The following is a 17,794-nucleotide window of genomic DNA, read 5'->3' on the forward strand; positions in this document are numbered from 1 at the left end:
AACCCTCGCCGGGATTCTGTAGTGGAGATGCCGGCGGTCGGCATAGCAACGCATACCCCTTGCAGTAATACTACTGGTTTCAGTGGCAAATGCAGGATTTCTAGAGGGGGGTTTCCAAATGCTTGATTTTAAAGTGAATGTGGCCAGTCCATGAAGAGGGCAGAATTAGTACTTAACTAGCTTTAATATGCGTCATACAAAGTGCATTGTGTATCATAATTCCAGCATATATAGGACCAGCGATCACAGTAAACCATTAGATGCGGCAGTAGGGCCATCCTGCCTGAGCTGCATGTTTTTATTTTAGATGTGGGCACCATTCCAGAGCATGGGAGCAAGTCCGGGAGTCTGGGAGCAGAAGAAGAACCTGGCACTGTCCTGGACATATATGTACATATTGGGCTCTATAACAGTACATCCCTAACAGTGCATGTTTTCCAGATCTCCTAGTTGGTGCACAGGTTATTTATTAGTGACTGATACATGTTAAAAGATCTACAGGTGGTGCAAATTATTTAATTTGTGATACTGAGAAGAACATGCAGCACTAGTAAAATTCTATTATATTACTATTTCTATTGTGGTCATGGTGTGGGCTGGGGAGGCAGATGGAAAACCCCCCTGCGTTTGCCTATGGGTTTATTGGGGTAAATTCATGGGTGACCACTGTAATGGTCATTTCTCCCTGGCTGACTGCATGGACAGTTTCTGTCGTTTGCTCACTCAGCTGGATTAATATATTTATCATTTCTTGATTCCTTGTGTATCTGACTTACATTTCATAGATGTAGATGTCTGGCTTCCATATGTAAGCACTGGGAACGAACATTTTTTGAATCCCACAAAAATCATCTGGGTTCCAGGTTATAAATTCATCTTTCCAGGACTGCAATAAGAAAAATTCACACATCATCTAACGAACAATATTTCTCATAAATATTGTCAAGGACAGAACTACCTTGGTAGCTGGGGGCGATGCTGCAATGGGGCACGCAGCTGGGGAGGGCACACAACCCTTGTTAAAAACTCCGTGAAGTAGCAGTGGGTGGTAGACAATTTAAGCTTCTTAACCTTACTGAAGCTCCCTCTAGTGATCAGACTACGGTTGTGGTAGCCAAAGGGAGTCAACAGTGTAGGCTGTGTCTTATTGGATACTATAACAGCAGGCACAGATTGATCCATAGAGGGAGCTTCAGTAAAGGCCCCCATAAATCAGCAATCTGAAAACCACAATTGACTCACACATGCGCAGTACATTTGTCCCCAGGGAAACGGCATGGGCACCATTTTCCAAGAGACCCGTGCATACACAATAGATTCTGACACTAAGCCAGAATCGACGGCACCGCCAGAGAGAGAAAGGGGCCCACACTGAGTTTTCACATTGGCCCCCTCCTCTCTTAAAATGCTCTTGCATACACACCTATACAATCGCTGGCCCATTCACACCATATCGGATGATCAGCTAGAGGATTGTATGGGTGCGTACCCAGCTTTATAGGGGCCTATTTATCAACTATTCTTAAAACATGCGGAAACAGCTGTTTTTGCATCTTTAAGGAAAGATGTACTGTTTGGGGAGAATTTAAATAAACCTGCGCGCTAACCCATTGATTCTGTGTACAGTGCGGAACCAATGGGTTTTCACCACACGTTATCCCCCCGAGTGGGTGCCTTCCCCCCTGTAAGTACAGTATCCCCTTTTTAAAAAAAGATAGAAAACAGAAGATATTGGAGCCATCTTCTGCTTTCAGATCACCAGTGCATTTAAGTTTCGTTTTCTATGGGGATGGCATTACTGGAGCTATTTAACAACTTCCGAGCTTGTCTTTGTTGGCTAGCGCCATCTGAAGATGAAGAAGGTGTTAGCTCTAGAACTGATCGCCATGCCCAGGGCCGGCTCCAGGGGTCAGAGCACCCTGTGCCAGCATTAGAAAGAGCGCCTTTACAGTGCGTGCGGGTGAAAATGGGGGTGTGGCCTAATTACCATAGGCCCCACCTCCTACATGATGTTATTTGGAGGCGTGGCATGCCTCCAAATGATGTCAGGCTGGGGGGAGTCTCACTAGCTGGGCTTCCCCCAGCCCTCTCCCGTCACTGAGCATCCATTCAGACTCTGGGGTCCGGCACCACCACACAGTTGCAGTGGTGGGGATCCCCAACCTCCCGATTTGACCACCCGCGGACCACTTCTGCCCACGGGTGGAACAGCGGGACAGTACTGGATGTACGGGATGTTGGGGAGGGGTGCACCTCTATGGGTGACGTCCCTGTGCGACCGCACTGGTCGAACACCCCTAGAGCCGGTCCTGGCCATGCCCATCACATTTCCGCTGTGCACATGCGTTGCCAGATCCAAACCCAGAAGGAGTGTTGTAAATGTCAACATTCAAAACGTAGACTTTCATTATGTCGGCACCATAATATCAATGTGGACAGAATGTTGTCATTCAGAATATCGACACTCATATTTTAGCCTAAAACTAACCCTAACTGCAGCTTAACCTTACACCTAATTCCAACCTAACACTAACCCTAATTGCAGTCCTTAAACCTAATCAGTGGCGTCTCAAGGGGGTACGGGTCGCCCCCGGGTGTCACCGGCCAGTGATAGGAGCCGGAGCTTCACTGTAGCATGACGTACAGCAATCGGCTCCTGACACGCAGAGTGGTCCCCGGGGGCAGTTCAGACCTCCGAGACCTCTCGAAATGATTACAATGGGGGATTCGGGACACGAGGCCACACCCTTTCCCACGAGGCCACAGCCCATTTTACAGATGCACTACTTCAGCACTCCCTGCACCGGGTGTCACCACTGAACCTAATTGCATCCTAACACTCACCGTAAATGCAGCCTAACCCTAATTGCAGCCTAACTCTACCCCAAATTGCAGCCTAACCCTAAGCCTAACTGCAGCCTAACACAAGCCCGACAAGGGACTTAAGATAGGCGTCGAAATGCCGACGCCTATCTTAATCCCGACGCCAGAACAGCAACCCCCGCCATCCTTATCGTCCTTGGACGGGTAAGTATACACTTAGCCCAGGGATGGTGGGCTTAGGTTTAGGGACCCCCAGGGGGACTTAGGGTTAGGCACCCCTGGGAAGGGTTAGTGTTAGGCTAGGAGAAGGGGGGGTTAGGGTTAGGCACTAGGGGGTTAGGTTTAGGGTGCGGGGAGGGGGGGTTAGGTTTAGGCAACCTTGGGGGAGATTAGGGTTAGGCAATAAGGGGGAAAGTTAGGGTTAGGCACCCCTAAAGGAGAGTTAGGGTTAGGAGAGAGGGGAGAGTTAGGTTACTTACCTTTAGATGACGGGATTTTCACCCGCTGGCCAGCCGCTGTCAGTATTTGATACGGCGGCTAAACAGCCACTGGCATTACATACCGATTCCCTAACCCTAATTGCAGCCTAACACTGTTTGCAGCCTAACACTAACCCTAAATGCAGCCTAACCCTAACCCTAATTGCGGCCTAACGCTAACCCTAATTGCAGCCTAACACTAATCCTAAATGCAGCCTAACCCTAAGTCTAATTGCAGTCTAAGGCTACATGCAGCCTAACACTAACCCTAAATACAGCCTAACCCTAAACCTACATGCAGCCAAACCCTAACCCTAATTGCATCCTAACACTAACCCTAATTGCAACCTAACACTAACCCTAAATGTAGCCTAACCCTAAGCCTAATTGCAGCCTAACCCTAACTCTAATTGCAGCCTAACCCTAACCATAATTGCAGCCTAACCCTAACCATAATTGCAGCCCAGCCCTAATTGCAGCCTAACACTAATCCTAAGTGCAGCATAACCCTAATTGCAGCCTAACACTAACCTTAATTGCAGCCTAACCCTAACTGCAGCCTAACGCTAACCCTAATTGCAGCCTAACACTAATCCTAAATGCAGCCTAACCCTAAGATTAATTGCAGCCTAACCCTAAACCTAATTGCAGCCTAACAGTAACCCTAATTGCAGCCTAACAGTAACCCTAGATGCAGCCTAACCCTAAGTCTAATTGCAGTCTAAGGCTACATGCAGCCTAACACTAACCCTAAATACAGCCTAACCCTAAGCCTAATTGCAGCCTAACCCTAAGCCTAATTGCAGCCTAAACCTACATGCAGCTAAACCCTAACCCTAATTGCAACCTAACACTAACCCTAAATACAGCCTAACCCTAAGCCTAATTGCAGCCTAACCCTAACTCTAATTGCAGCCTAACACTAACCCTAATTGCAGCCTAAGCCTACATGCAGCCTAACACTAACCCTAAATGTAGCCTAACCCTAAGCCTAATTGCAGCCTAAGCCTAATTGCAGTCTAACACTAACCCTAATTGCATCCTAACCCTAACCCTAAATGTAGCCTAACCCTAAACCTAATTGCAGCCTAAGCCTAATTGCAGCCTAACTCTAACCCTAATTGCAGCCTAACACTAACCCTAATTGCAGCCTAACTCTAACCCTAATTGCAGCCTAACCCTAAGCCTAACTGCAGCCTAACACTAACCCTGGGATGTAGTTAATAGACCAGTGGACGCGATGCCGTTGGTCTAAATCCCGACTCCTCCTGCCCGACAAGGGATTTAAGATAGGCGTCGAATTGCCGACGCCTATCTTAATCCCGACACCGGAACAGCGACCCCTGCCATCCTGATTGTCCTCGGATGAGGGGGCTTAGGTTTAGGGACCCCCAGGGGGACTTAGGGTTAGGCACCCCGCCCGGGTAGGGTTATGGTTAGGCTAGGGGAAGGGTGGTTAGGGTTAGGCACTGGGGGGGAGGTTAGGGTTAGGCACCCCCTGGGAGAGTTAGGTTTAGGGTGCGGGGAGGGGGCATTAGGTTTAGGCACCCCTGGGGGGAGGTTAGGGTTAGGCACCCATAAAGGAGGGTTAGGGTTAGGGGGGGAGAGGGGACTGCTAGGTTACTTACCTTTAGATGTCGGGATTTCCACCCGTCGGCTAGCCGCTGTCAGTATTTGATCCGGCGGCTAAATAGCCGCCAGCATTACATACCGATTCCCTAACACTAATGGCAGCCGAAACCTAATTGCAGCCTAATACTAAACCTAATTGCAGCCTAACACTAACCGTAAATGCAGCCTAACCCTAATTGCAGCCTAACAATAACCCTAAATGCAGCCTAACCCTAATTGCCGCCTAACACTAACACTAAATGCAGCCTAACCCTAAACCTAATTGCATCCTAACACTAACCCTAATTGCAACCTAACACTAACCCTAAATGCAGCCTAACCCTAACTCTAATTGCAGCCTAACCCTAACCATAATTGCAGCCTAACCCTAACCATAATTGCAGCCTAGTCCTAATTGCAGCCTAACACTAATCCTAAATGCAGCATAACCCTAATTGCAGCCTAACACTAACCTTAATTTCAGTCTAACCCTAACTGCAGCCTAACACTAACACTAAATGCAGCCTAACACTATTTGCAGCCTAACTCTAACCCTAAATGCAGCCTTACCCTAACCCTAATTGCGGCCTAACGCTAACCCTAATTGCAGCCTAACACTAATCCTAAATGCAGCCTAACCCTAAGACTAATTGCAGCCTAACCCTAAACCTAATTGCAGCCTAACAGTAACCCTAATTGCAGCCTAACAGTAACCCTAGATGCAGCCTAACTCTAAGCCTAATTGCAACCTAACACTAACCCTAAATGCAGCCTAACCCTAAGCCTAATTGCATCCTTACACTAACCCTAATTGCAGCCTAACACTAACCCTAAATGCAGCCTAACCCTAAGCCTAATTGCAGCCTAACCCTAACCCTAATTGCAGCCTAACACTAACCCTAACTGCAGCCTAAGGCCCTCATTCAGAGCCACTCGCTATTTGCGGTCGTTCGTTCTAAAACTAGGGGTGGCTATTCAAATGAACCGCTCGCTGTTTGCGGTCTGTTCACGCCTCTATGTCTGAACGAGCGAACAAAACTTGCGTTCGTTTTTTTTTAAAATACGCCCCCTGGCTGCTCGCATCCTACGTCATGTCCGCTATTTATTAGATTAATCGAGTACATCGACAAGGGTATGAACTGCTTGCTATTCTTGTGGTTGGTGTTTGCTACCACAATTTTGCGAGCAGTTCTGACTATAAAATAACCCAGTGGCGTGGTCCATGACGCTGCTGTTTTAAATATGCACACCAATAAAACGCCCGTTTTGACCTTTAAGCACGCCTGCGTTCTGATTTCCACTCCCCATTTTCAAGCACCTTCCCCTGTTACCACCCACATACGCCTCTTTCTGTCACTCAAAATAGCAGGCATTCGCTATTTTGCGAGCACATGAATTTCGGCCGCACTGACTGGTTAGCGCATGCGTATAACGATCCGTACGCATGCGCAGTTGGGCTAACATCGCTCGGAACGAACGAGCGGCCGCTTACGAGCAGCTCTGAATCAGGCCCTAAGTCTACATGCAGCCTAACACTAACCCTAAATGCAGCCTAACCCTAAGCCTAATTGCAGCCTAAGCCTAATTGCAGTCTAACACTAACCCTAATTGCAGCCTAACCCTAAACCTAATTGCAGCCTAACCCTAACCCTAATTGTAGCCTAGCAATAACCCTAATTGAAACCTAACACTAACCCTAATTACAGCCTAACACCAACCCTAATTGGATTCACCATAACTGAGTGTGTCGACATTGAGACTATCGACATACATAATGTCCACATTTTGAACATGTCAACATTATGTCAATGTCAACATTGTGTCATACTTGACTCTGAACTGTCGTTTGTTTCCCACATTCAATCTATCTCAAAATCATGTTACATACATCTATAAAACATATCCAAGACACTGCAAAAACTCTAATCCATGCACTCATTATTTCCCGCATTGACTATTGCAATAGTCTCCTTACTGGTTTTCCCAAAAACAGGCTATCGCCATTACAATCCATCATGAATGCAGCTGCGAGGCTTATCTTCCTTGCCAAACATTCATCGTCTGCTGCCCCGCTCTGTCAGTCCCTCCATTGGTTGCCGGTTTTCTACCGTATCCAATATAAAATACTTTTACTTACACATAAGGCTATTAACCAAAACACACCAACATACATCTCTTCATTCATCTCAAAATATCTACCAACCCGACCTCTCCGCTCAGCACAAGATCTGCGTCTCTCAACCCCACGCATTACTTGCTCCCATTCACGGTTACAGGACTTTCTTTGGGCTGCACCCACTCTATGGAATGCCCTCCCACGCACAATAAGACTTTCCTCTAGTCTCCAATCCTTCAAGCGTTCCCTGAAAACTCACCTCTTCAGGCAAGCTTATCAGATCCCAGAACCTCCCACATAACTCTCCCATATCTAATTACATAGCTTCCATATCTAATTACATCCCCTTTCACAGTCCACATATAACTCACACACTGTCTTTCTCTCACATCCTCCTGATATTTGGCCGACATTCCTGTGTGACTGCATCATGCAGCCAACCAAGAACCTCTGCATTCTGGCCGGACCAAAATGCCATATATAGCACCTACCCTTGTGTATCAATCCTATTTCCTTATAGATTGTAAGCTTGCGAGCAGGGCCTTCCTACCTATATATCTGTCTGTTATTACCCAGTTTTGTTCTATTTATGTTTCCAATTGTAAAGCGCAACAGAATATGCTGCGCTATATAAGAAACTGTTAATAAATAAATAAAATAAAATAATTGTGAACATCGACATTCTGTACAGTAATATTGATTCGTAAGCTATCACTTCACTTTTTACTCATCGTTGGGGCAGGCCACACACCGATCACAAATAGCCCCAAAATAACATTCAGATTCGCTGAGAAAAGTTGGCGATTTTCAATGTTATAGTTTGGTATTGGTTTCCTTGCGTACTGGATTATTATGCGGCGGGGTTTGCTGCAGGTAAGATAGAGGTGCCTAACCTCTCGATTAGAGATAAATACATGATATACCGCGCTATAACCCTAAATGTGTTGCGTCATTTCTGTGTTCTACAAATATACTAGAATGATATGCGTGAAAAAAGTATGCGTGGAAAATCAGTTTATTGCTTAATCACAGTGTTAACCTCAGACCTATTTCACACTCTATGTACAGTTGTTTAAACAATCACATATGGTAAACAATGTATGACAGGGTTTCAAGGTTATTTAGATTTAAAATGTTAAATTTCATTATGTCGGCACCATAATATCAATGTGGACAGAATGTTGTCATTCAGAATATCGACACTCATATTTTAGCCTAAAACTAACCCTAACTGCAGCTTAACCTTACACCTAATTCCAACCTAACACTAACCCTAATTGCAGTCCTTAAACCTAATCAGTGGCGTCTCAAGGGGGTACGGGTCGCCCCCGGGTGTCACCGGCCAGTGATAGGAGCCGGAGCTTCACTGTAGCATGACGTACAGCAATCGGCTCCTGACACGCAGAGTGGTCCCCGGGGGCAGTTCAGACCTCCGAGACCTCTCGAAATGATTACAATGGGGGATTCGGGACACGAGGCCACACCCTTTCCCACGAGGCCACAGCCCATTTTACAGATGCACTACTTCAGCACTCCCTGCACCGGGTGTCACCACTGAACCTAATTGCATCCTAACACTCACCGTAAATGCAGCCTAACTCTAACCCAAATTGCAGCCTAACCCTAAGCCTAACTGCAGCCTAACACAAGCCCGACAAGGGACTTAAGATAGGCGTCGAAATGCCGACGCCTATCTTAATCCCGACGCCAGAACAGCAACCCCCGCCATCCTTATCGTCCTTGGACGGGTAAGTATACACTTAGCCCAGGGATGGCGGGCTTAGGTTTAGGGACCCCCAGGGGGACTTAGGGTTAGCCACCCCTGGGAAGGGTTAGTGTTAGGCTAGGAGAAGGGGGGGTTAGGTTTAGGGTGTGGGGAAGGGGGGTTAGGTTTAGGCAACCTTGGGGGAGATTAGGGTTAGGCAATAAGGGGGAAAGTTAGGGTTAGGCACCCCTAAAGGAGAGTTAGGGTTAGGAGAGAGGGGAGAGTTAGGTTACTTACTTTTAGATGACGGGATTTCCACCCGCTGGCCAGCCGCTGTCAGTATTTGATACGGCGGCTAAACAGCCACTGGCATTACATACCGATTCCCTAACCCTAATTGCAGCCTAACAGTAAACCTAAATGCAGCCTAAACCTAACCATAATTGCAGCCTAACCCTAATTGCAGCCTAACACTAATCCTAAATGCAGCATAACCCTAATTGCAGCCTAACACTAACCTTAATTGCAGCCTAACCCTAAGCCTAACTGCAGCCTAACACTAACACTAAATGCAGCCTAACACTGTTTGCAGCCTAACACTAACCCTAAATGCAGCCTAACCCTAACCCTAATTGCGGCCTAACGCTAACCCTAATTGCAGCCTAACACTAATCCTAAATGCAGCCTAACCCTAAGATTAATTGCAGCCTAACCCTAAACCTAATTGCAGCCTAACAGTAACCCTAATTGCAGCCTAACAGTAACCCTAGATGCAGCCTAACCCTAAGTCTAATTGCAGTCTAAGGCTACATGCAGCCTAACACTAACCCTAAATACAGCCTAACCCTAAGCCTAATTGCAGCCTAACCCTAAGCCTAATTGCAGCCTAAACCTACATGCAGCTAAACCCTAACCCTAATTGCAACCTAACACTAACCCTAAATACAGCCTAACCCTAAGCCTAATTGCAGCCTAACCCTAACTCTAATTGCAGCCTAACACTAACCCTAATTGCAGCCTAAGCCTACATGCAGCCTAACACTAACCCTAAATGTAGCCTAACCCTAAGCCTAATTGCAGCCTAAGCCTAATTGCAGTCTAACACTAACCCTAATTGCATCCTAACCCTAACCCTAAATGTAGCCTAACCCTAAACCTAATTGCAGCCTAAGCCTAATTGCAGCCTAACTCTAACCCTAATTGCAGCCTAACACTAACCCTAATTGCAGCCTAACTCTAACCCTAATTGCAGCCTAACCCTAAGCCTAACTGCAGCCTAACACTAACCCTGGGATGTAGTTAATAGACCAGTGGACGCGATGCCGTTGGTCTAAATCCCGACTCCTCGGCTTCATCATGTTTTTTAATTTTTTTTATAAATAGGGGCCTGATTCAGGAAGGATCGCAACTGCGGTTACGCACAAAATCGGCCGATAGTTGCTGTGCATGAATCGCAGTGCGCATGTGCGAACACTCCAATGTTCCATCGCAGTGACTACACAGACCCATCACAGAGTGATTGACAGGAAGTTCCGTTTGGGGGTGGTGACATGGGGGGATGGATGGCGAACCGCAGGCGTGCCAGTGCATTTGAACGCTGTTGCAGGGATGTGCATAAATTATCCACTGCAATGCCGTACGCAGCCTGTGTACTCACAGCGGGCGCTGGGGTTAGCAATTCCTGAGTAAGGTCAGAGCTTGTGCAAGTGTGCGTGAGGCTGCGATGGTGCTCGATGTCAGAGCCGTAGCTAGACATTTTGGTGCCCTGTGCGAGAAAGAGCATTGGTGCCCATCCCCCCCCCCCGCCCAACTGCCGGAGTTTGCAAGTGTAAAGGCAGCTCTGTGCGGTGGCACCGACTGCACCATCCTAGCTACAGCCCTGACTCTTGGCTTTTTGTAATATATATATATTAGAATTCTATACATAAATACTTTTGTCCAGGAATGATGATGTTCGTCCATGTAAGATGACGTTTAGCCTCTTTCTGAGTTCCGTTTTTTTGGAGGGAAAAATCCGAACTCAACGTGCAAACTCGAACCTATCCGAGCCTGCACATCCCTAATTAATACATATATATACAGTATATATATATATATATATATATACACAGTATAGATATATATGTACATATCTATACATACACACACACAGATAGGTAGATACATGCATACATACACACATATATATATATATATATATATATATATACTGTATATATACATAATTAGCAAAACCCAGGGACAGGCTTCTGACCACTGCTTTTTGATACCACCCGCCTGTCTCTAAAACACTGGACCGGACCTCACCTGGCAAGTCCTGTCATCCAGTGTCCGACTCCTCACACAGCGACGCATGCTCCCTGCCAGCCTGACCCGCGCGGCGCACAGCTGCAGGCAGTTCCTCAGTGAACTCTGGGAGCCTTGGGCGGGGAGACGTCACGTAATGATGTCTCTACCGTCCCAATAGGTTCCCGGGAGGAGGAGACTCAGATTGAGTCATGCTTTGACAGAAGGAGGAGGGAGGCTGAGGCTCCCTGTAGACAAACGGTGCTGGGCACCGCGCAGCAGCGGCTGTCCAACTCTGACAGATGAGGTGGTGTGCGGCCGGTGTTCCGCCCTCAGAGATGTTCCGCTCTGTGCGGTGGCACCGACCGCACCGCCCTAGCTACGGCCCTGCTCGATGTTACCGATGGTTTTGCAGTCTTGCTAAGTATGTGCGTAAGGTAAGGTGGGCGTCCTTATGTTATGCTGCGATGGAATAGTGATCGCAATGGATTAGCATACTATCGCAGTGAGACTGCATGCGTAATCGCTATTGTAATCGTAGTTGCGATCCATATGAATCAGGACCATAATCAGGAACTGCGAGATGACCACTGTCCACTTACACTAATTATGCTCTATAATACCCTGCCGCTCGTGTTCAGTCAAAGTGGCAGTTGGATATATATGACAGTATGTGGTGAGCAACTTCTAATGATCCAATTACCGTATATACTCGAGTATAAGCCGAGTTTTTCAGCACAAAAAATGTGCTGAAAAAGTACCCCCTCGGCTTATACTCGAGTCAAGTGTAGCGCTGACCGGACGGAGTTCGGTCAGCGCTACACACTGCCAAACACACAGCCGCCGGAGCCGGCAGCTGCGTGTTTGGTGTAATCAGCAGCCGCTGAGAGTCTGTCAGACTCTCAGCGGCTGCTGCTGCTCCCACTGCGGGAGCCATCTTCCGGCTCCCGCAGTGGGTGATGGGAGACACGTCGTCATGACGACGTCTCTCCCATGCAAAGCGGCCGGAGGAGCGGACAGCGGCGGGACCAGGAGTGGGAGTTTAAGGTAAGTGTTTATTTTTTTTAATTCTTTTCACGTCTCTCTCTACTAGGGGGGGGGACTACAGGGGGCACTACCAGGGGGCGATGACTACAGGGGGCACTACCAGGGGGCGATTACTACAGGGGGCACTAAAAGGTGGGATTACCACTGGGGGAACTACAAGGGGGGGATTACTACAGGGGGCACTACCAGGGGGGGATTACTACAGGGGGGGATTACTACAGGGGGTACTAAAAGGGGGGATTACTACAGGGGGCACTAAAAGGGGGGATTACCACTGGGGGAACTACCAGGGAAGGATTACTACAGGGGGCACTACCAGTGGGGGATTACTACAGGGGGCACTAAAAGGGGGGATTACTACTGGGGGTACTACCAGGGGGGGATTACTACTGGAGGCACTGAAAGGGGGGATTACCACTGGGGGCACTACCAGGAGGGATTACTACTGGGGGCACAACCAGGGGAAATTACTACTGGGGGCACTACCAGCTGCTGCCATTTCCCACACTAGGCTTATACTCGAGTCAGTAAGTTTTCCCAGTTTTTTGGGGTAAAAGTAGGTACCTCGGCTTTTATTCGAGTCGACTTATACTCGAGTATATACGGTACATAAATCTGCTAAAAGAAACACTCTGTATATTTTGAACAATCATTTGCTGTGAAAACTATGAAAGAAGCATCTCACCGTATAGAACCAGACGTAGGTGATGGCAGTTTGTTTATTCATATCCTATAATATATGAGAGATAGTAAGTCAGAAAGAATGCACATATTAAGACAGGGGTTTGGTGTATACATTACAACATATTGTAAAATATTTGTAACAAAACGTGTATTGTAGCAGCTCAATGTCAGTCTGCAGCTACGTCAAACAGAAAGCTAGTCAGGGTTCTGTCTGGTAAAGCATGGAGAACAGGGATTTGGGGTATTTGTCAAAGCTTGAAGAGATAAGATTGAGGGAGATAAAGTACCAACCAACCAGCTCCTGTCATTTTGTAAACCCAGCCTGTAAAATGTAACTCATAAACTGATTGGTTAGTACTTTATCTCTCACAATTTTCTCTCTCCAAGGGATCTATTTACTAAGCAGTGTTAGGAGACAGAGTGAAAAGTGATAAGGTGCCAGCCAATCAGCTCCTAACTGTCATCTCACAGGCTGTGTTTGAAAAATGACAGTTGGGAGCTGATTGGCTGGCACCTTATCACTTTCACTCTGTCTCCTAACACAACTTAGTAACTAGACCCCCAAGTATTGCTAAATACCCCCTAGGTCTGTACAGCATTGATTTATAAAATACATGGAAAGCTGCCCTGCTACTATCACTGAATTAATATATAAACATAAGTCCCCGTGCGCCAGGGCAGACTAATGCCGGGTACACACTAGACGATATGTCATCCAATCTGGCCTGACCGGACGACATATCAGGCATATCGTCTAGTGTGTACCCGCGATGTGCGCATCGTCAGCGCATGCAGGTCCAACGGGCGACATCGTTAGACATCGTTTTATCGCTGCCAAAATCAGCAAACGTGTGTACATGCTGGCACCCCACCTGGTCCTGACGCTAACAAGGTCGGAGACATCGTCAAGTGTGTACCGGCCTTCAGAGAGGGGGGGGGCCATGTGCACACTATGTGAAGGCCCCCTCCTCTCTCTGTGGCGCAGATGTGAGTAGAGCAGACTCTGTGACATGTGCGGTTCTCCGAGAACATGGCGTACACGCAATGTGCCTGGTGATTTCTGTACTGCACAAATCTAACAGAAAACGATTTGGCGATTTGCGCAGAACGGGCACGGGACTCATGAGAGGTAAGTATACTAAATGAGTGCACCCATCATAAATACGCCACTACCTGCTGCCGAAGAGATCGGTGAAAAGTTGGTGCCACCAGCAGCTGGTATGGGGGGAAGGCATGCACGACACAGTAGAAGATTTTGTCCTGGGTGCATGGTGCGTGACGCGGGCACCCCTGGACCTATGGTCTGGGAATGGAAGTGACAGATCCTATCCCAGGACAGCTTCTGCATTTAGTGGGTTCTAAATTATCCACAAGTAATTGTCAATAATAAAAGATTCAGGATACCGACAGTCGGGTCCATAAATATTGGGACATTGACAGAATTTTCAGATTTTGGCCTCTATTCACCACCACAATGGCTTTGAAATGAAACAAACATGATGTGCTTTAACTGCAGACTTTCAGATTTAATTTGAGGGTAATTACATCCAAATCGGGTGAACGGTGTAGGAATTACACCAGTTTCAATATGTGCCTCCCACTTTTTAAGGGGCCAAAAGTAATGGGACTATCAACTCAAAAGCTATTTCATGGACAGGTGTGGGCTATTCCCTCGTTATTTCATTATCAATTAAGCAGGTAAAAGGTCTGGAGTTGATTCTAGGTGTGACATTTGCATTTGGAATCAGTTGCTGTCGACTCTCAATATGAGATCCAAAGAGCTGTCACTATCATTAAATCAACCATTAGGCAGAAAAATCAAAACAAACCCATCAGAGAGATAGCAAAAACATTAGGTGTGGCCAAATCAACTGTTTGGAACATTCTTAAAAAGAAAGAGCGCACCGGAGAGCTCAGCAACACCAAAAGACCCGGAAGACCACGGAAAATAACTGTGGTGGATGACAGAAGAATTATTTCCCTGGTGAAGAAAAACTCCTTCACAACAGTTGGCCAAATCAAGAACACTCTCCAGGAGGTAGATGTATATGTGTCAAAGTCAACAATCAAGAGAAGACTTCACAAGAGTGAATATAGAGGGTTCACCACAAGATGCAAACCATTGGTGAGCCACAAAAACAGGAAGACCAGATTAGAGTTTGCCAAACAACATCTAAAAAAGCCATTACAGTTCTGGAACAACATCCTATGGACAGATGAGACAAAGATCAACTTGTACCAGAGTGATGGGAAGAAAAGAGAAGGAAAGGAACTGCTCATGATCCAAAACATACCACCTCATCAGTGAAGCATATTGGTGGTAGTGTCATGGCGTGGGCATGTATGGCTGCCAACGGAACTGATTCCCTTGTATTTATTGATGATGTGTCTGCTGACAAAAGCAGCAGAATGAATTCTGAACTGTTTCGGGCAATATTATATGCTCATATTCAGTCAAATGCTTCAGAACTCATTGGATGGCGCTTCACAGTGCAGATGGACAATGACCCGAAGCATACTGCAAAAGCAACCAAAGAGTTTTTTAAGGCTAAAAAGTGGAATGTTATGCAATGGCCAAGTCAATCCCCTGACCTGAATCCGATTAAGCATGCATTTCACTTGATGAAGACAAAATTGAAGGGAAAATGCCCCAAGAACAAGCAGGAACTGAAGACATTTGCAGTAGAGGCCTGGCAGAGCATCGCCAAGGATGAAACCCAGCGTCTGGTGATATCTATGCGTTCCAGACTTCAGGCTGTAATTGCCTGCAAAGGATTTGCAACAAAGTATTAAAAAGTGAAAGTTAGATTTAGGATTGTTTAGTTTGTCCCATTACTTTTGGCCCCTTAAAAAGTGGGAGGCACATATAGAAACCATTGTAATTCCTACACCGTTCACCTGATTTGGATGTAATTACCCTCAAATTAAATCTGAAAGTCTGCAGTTAAAGCACATCTTGTTTGTTTCATTTCAAAGCCATTGTGGTGGTGAATAGAGGCCAAAATATGAAAATTCTGTCAATGTCCCAATATTTATGGACCTGACTGTACTTGTCATGTCTGGTGGAGGAGTATACAGTGTAATTCTTACAGCTAATAAGACTGTGTTGGAGCTAATTGGCTGCTTCTCAGTAAAGGCGCCCATACAGGGAGCGATATGCACCATGCAAAGCGATGGGGGATCCGACACCCGACATATCGGGCGGTCCCCACACACGGAGCGATTGGGTGGCCGACTGCACGATATGCCTGCTCCCCCCTCCACCACCCACTGCATGGGATTGCATCTCCAGATCAAATGAACCTGCAGGAAGATCTGGGGGTGCAATGTATGATCCCATGGGAGCTCGCTCTGGCCGATATCATGCCCATACACGGTGCGATACTGCAGCAATATCGATCCAATCCATCGGATCGCCTGCTTTATCGCACCGTGTTTGGGGGCCTTAAATATGGGACCAAAGAAGACCACAAATCGCAGTTTACATCTGATTGGGATTGATCATATGTCTATTAGGACAAATGTAAATGCTGTTGTACAAGCACCTGACTTGACCGTTAATGGTGACCTGCCAAGCGCTGGATACGCTACTCGTGTGTGTACAGTATATGTCTATGGTCATCTCTGACGGCACCCGGCTCCTGTGGCATTTGTCACATCCATTGCAGCCGTTCCCTTCATGAATTTCAGCTCCAGGCCCATGTGGACATTAATCTGGCACTATGTATGTATACTGGACACACCGTAGCCGGGTGCCATCAGAGATGACCATATACGTATACTGTACACACAGTAGCCGGGTGCCATCAGAGATGACCATATATGTATACTGTACACACAGTAGCCGGGTGCCATCAGAGATGACCATATACGTATGCTGTACATACAGTAGACGGGTGCCATCAGATATGACAATATACGTATATAGTACACACAGTAGCCTGGTGCCATCAGAGATACCATATACGTATACTGTACACACAGTAGCCAGGTGCCATCAGAGATGACCATATACGTATACTGTACACACAGTAGCCGGGTGCCATCAGAGATGACCATATACATATACTGTAAACACAGTAGACGGGTGCCATCAGAGATGACCATATACGTACACTGTACACACAGTGGCCTTGTGCCATCAGAGATACCATATACGTATACTGTACACACAGTAGCCGGGTGCCATCAGAGATACCATATACGTATACTGTACACACAGTAGCCAGGTGCCATCAGAGATGACCATACACGTATACTGTACACACAGTAGCCGGGTGCCATTAGAGATGACCATATACATATACTGTAAAAAACACAGTAGACGGGTGCCATCAGAGATGAACATATACGTACACTGTACACACAGTGGCCGTGTGCCATCAGAGATGACCATATACGTATACTGTACACACAGTAGCCGGGTGCCATCAGAGATGACCATATACGTACACTGTACACACAGTAGCCGGGTGCCATCAGAGATAACCATATACATACACTGTACACACAGTAGCCGGGTGCCATCAGAGATGACCATATACGTACACTGTACACACAGTGGCCATGTGCCATCAGAGATGACCATATACGTACACTGTACACACAGTAGGCGTGTGCCATCGGAGATGACCGTATACGTGTACTGTACACACAGTAGCCGGGTACCTTCAGAAATGACCATATACATATACTGTACACACAGTAGCCGGGTGCCTTCAGAGATGACCATATACGTATATTGTACACACAGTAGCCGGGTGCCATCAGAGATGACCATATACGTATACTGTACACACTGTAGCCGGTTGCCATCAGAGATGACCATATACGTATACTGTACACACAGTAGCCAGGTGCCATCAGAGATGACCATATACGTATACTGTACACACAGTAGCAAGGTGCCATCAGAGATAAACATATACGTATACTGTACACATTGTAGGCGGGGGCCATCAGAGATGACCATATACGTATACTGTACACACAGTAGCCAGGTGCCATCAGAGATGACCATATACGTACACTGTACACACAGTA

General features: G+C 46.7%; 1 protein-coding gene across 2 annotated transcripts in view; it reads right to left on the reverse strand.

Annotated features, from left to right (window-relative positions):
* Nucleotides 1–17,794, reverse strand: part of LOC148474608 (5-hydroxytryptamine receptor 3A-like) — a 62,584-nt gene that overhangs the window by 20,905 nt on the left and 23,885 nt on the right. For both annotated transcript variants that reach the window (XM_088458388.1, XM_088458389.1), the window contains 2 exons: nucleotides 12,753–12,797; nucleotides 777–886 (listed from right to left, as the gene is read on the reverse strand). In XM_088458388.1, the coding sequence (XP_088314514.1) occupies nucleotides 777–886; nucleotides 12,753–12,797 (155 nt within the window). The remainder of the gene's footprint in view (nucleotides 1–776; nucleotides 887–12,752; nucleotides 12,798–17,794) is intronic.

Source organism: Taudactylus pleione, unplaced genomic scaffold, assembly GCF_031769625.1.
Source record: "Taudactylus pleione unplaced genomic scaffold, aTauple2 ptg000828l, whole genome shotgun sequence".
NCBI lineage: Eukaryota > Metazoa > Chordata > Amphibia > Anura > Myobatrachidae > Taudactylus > Taudactylus pleione.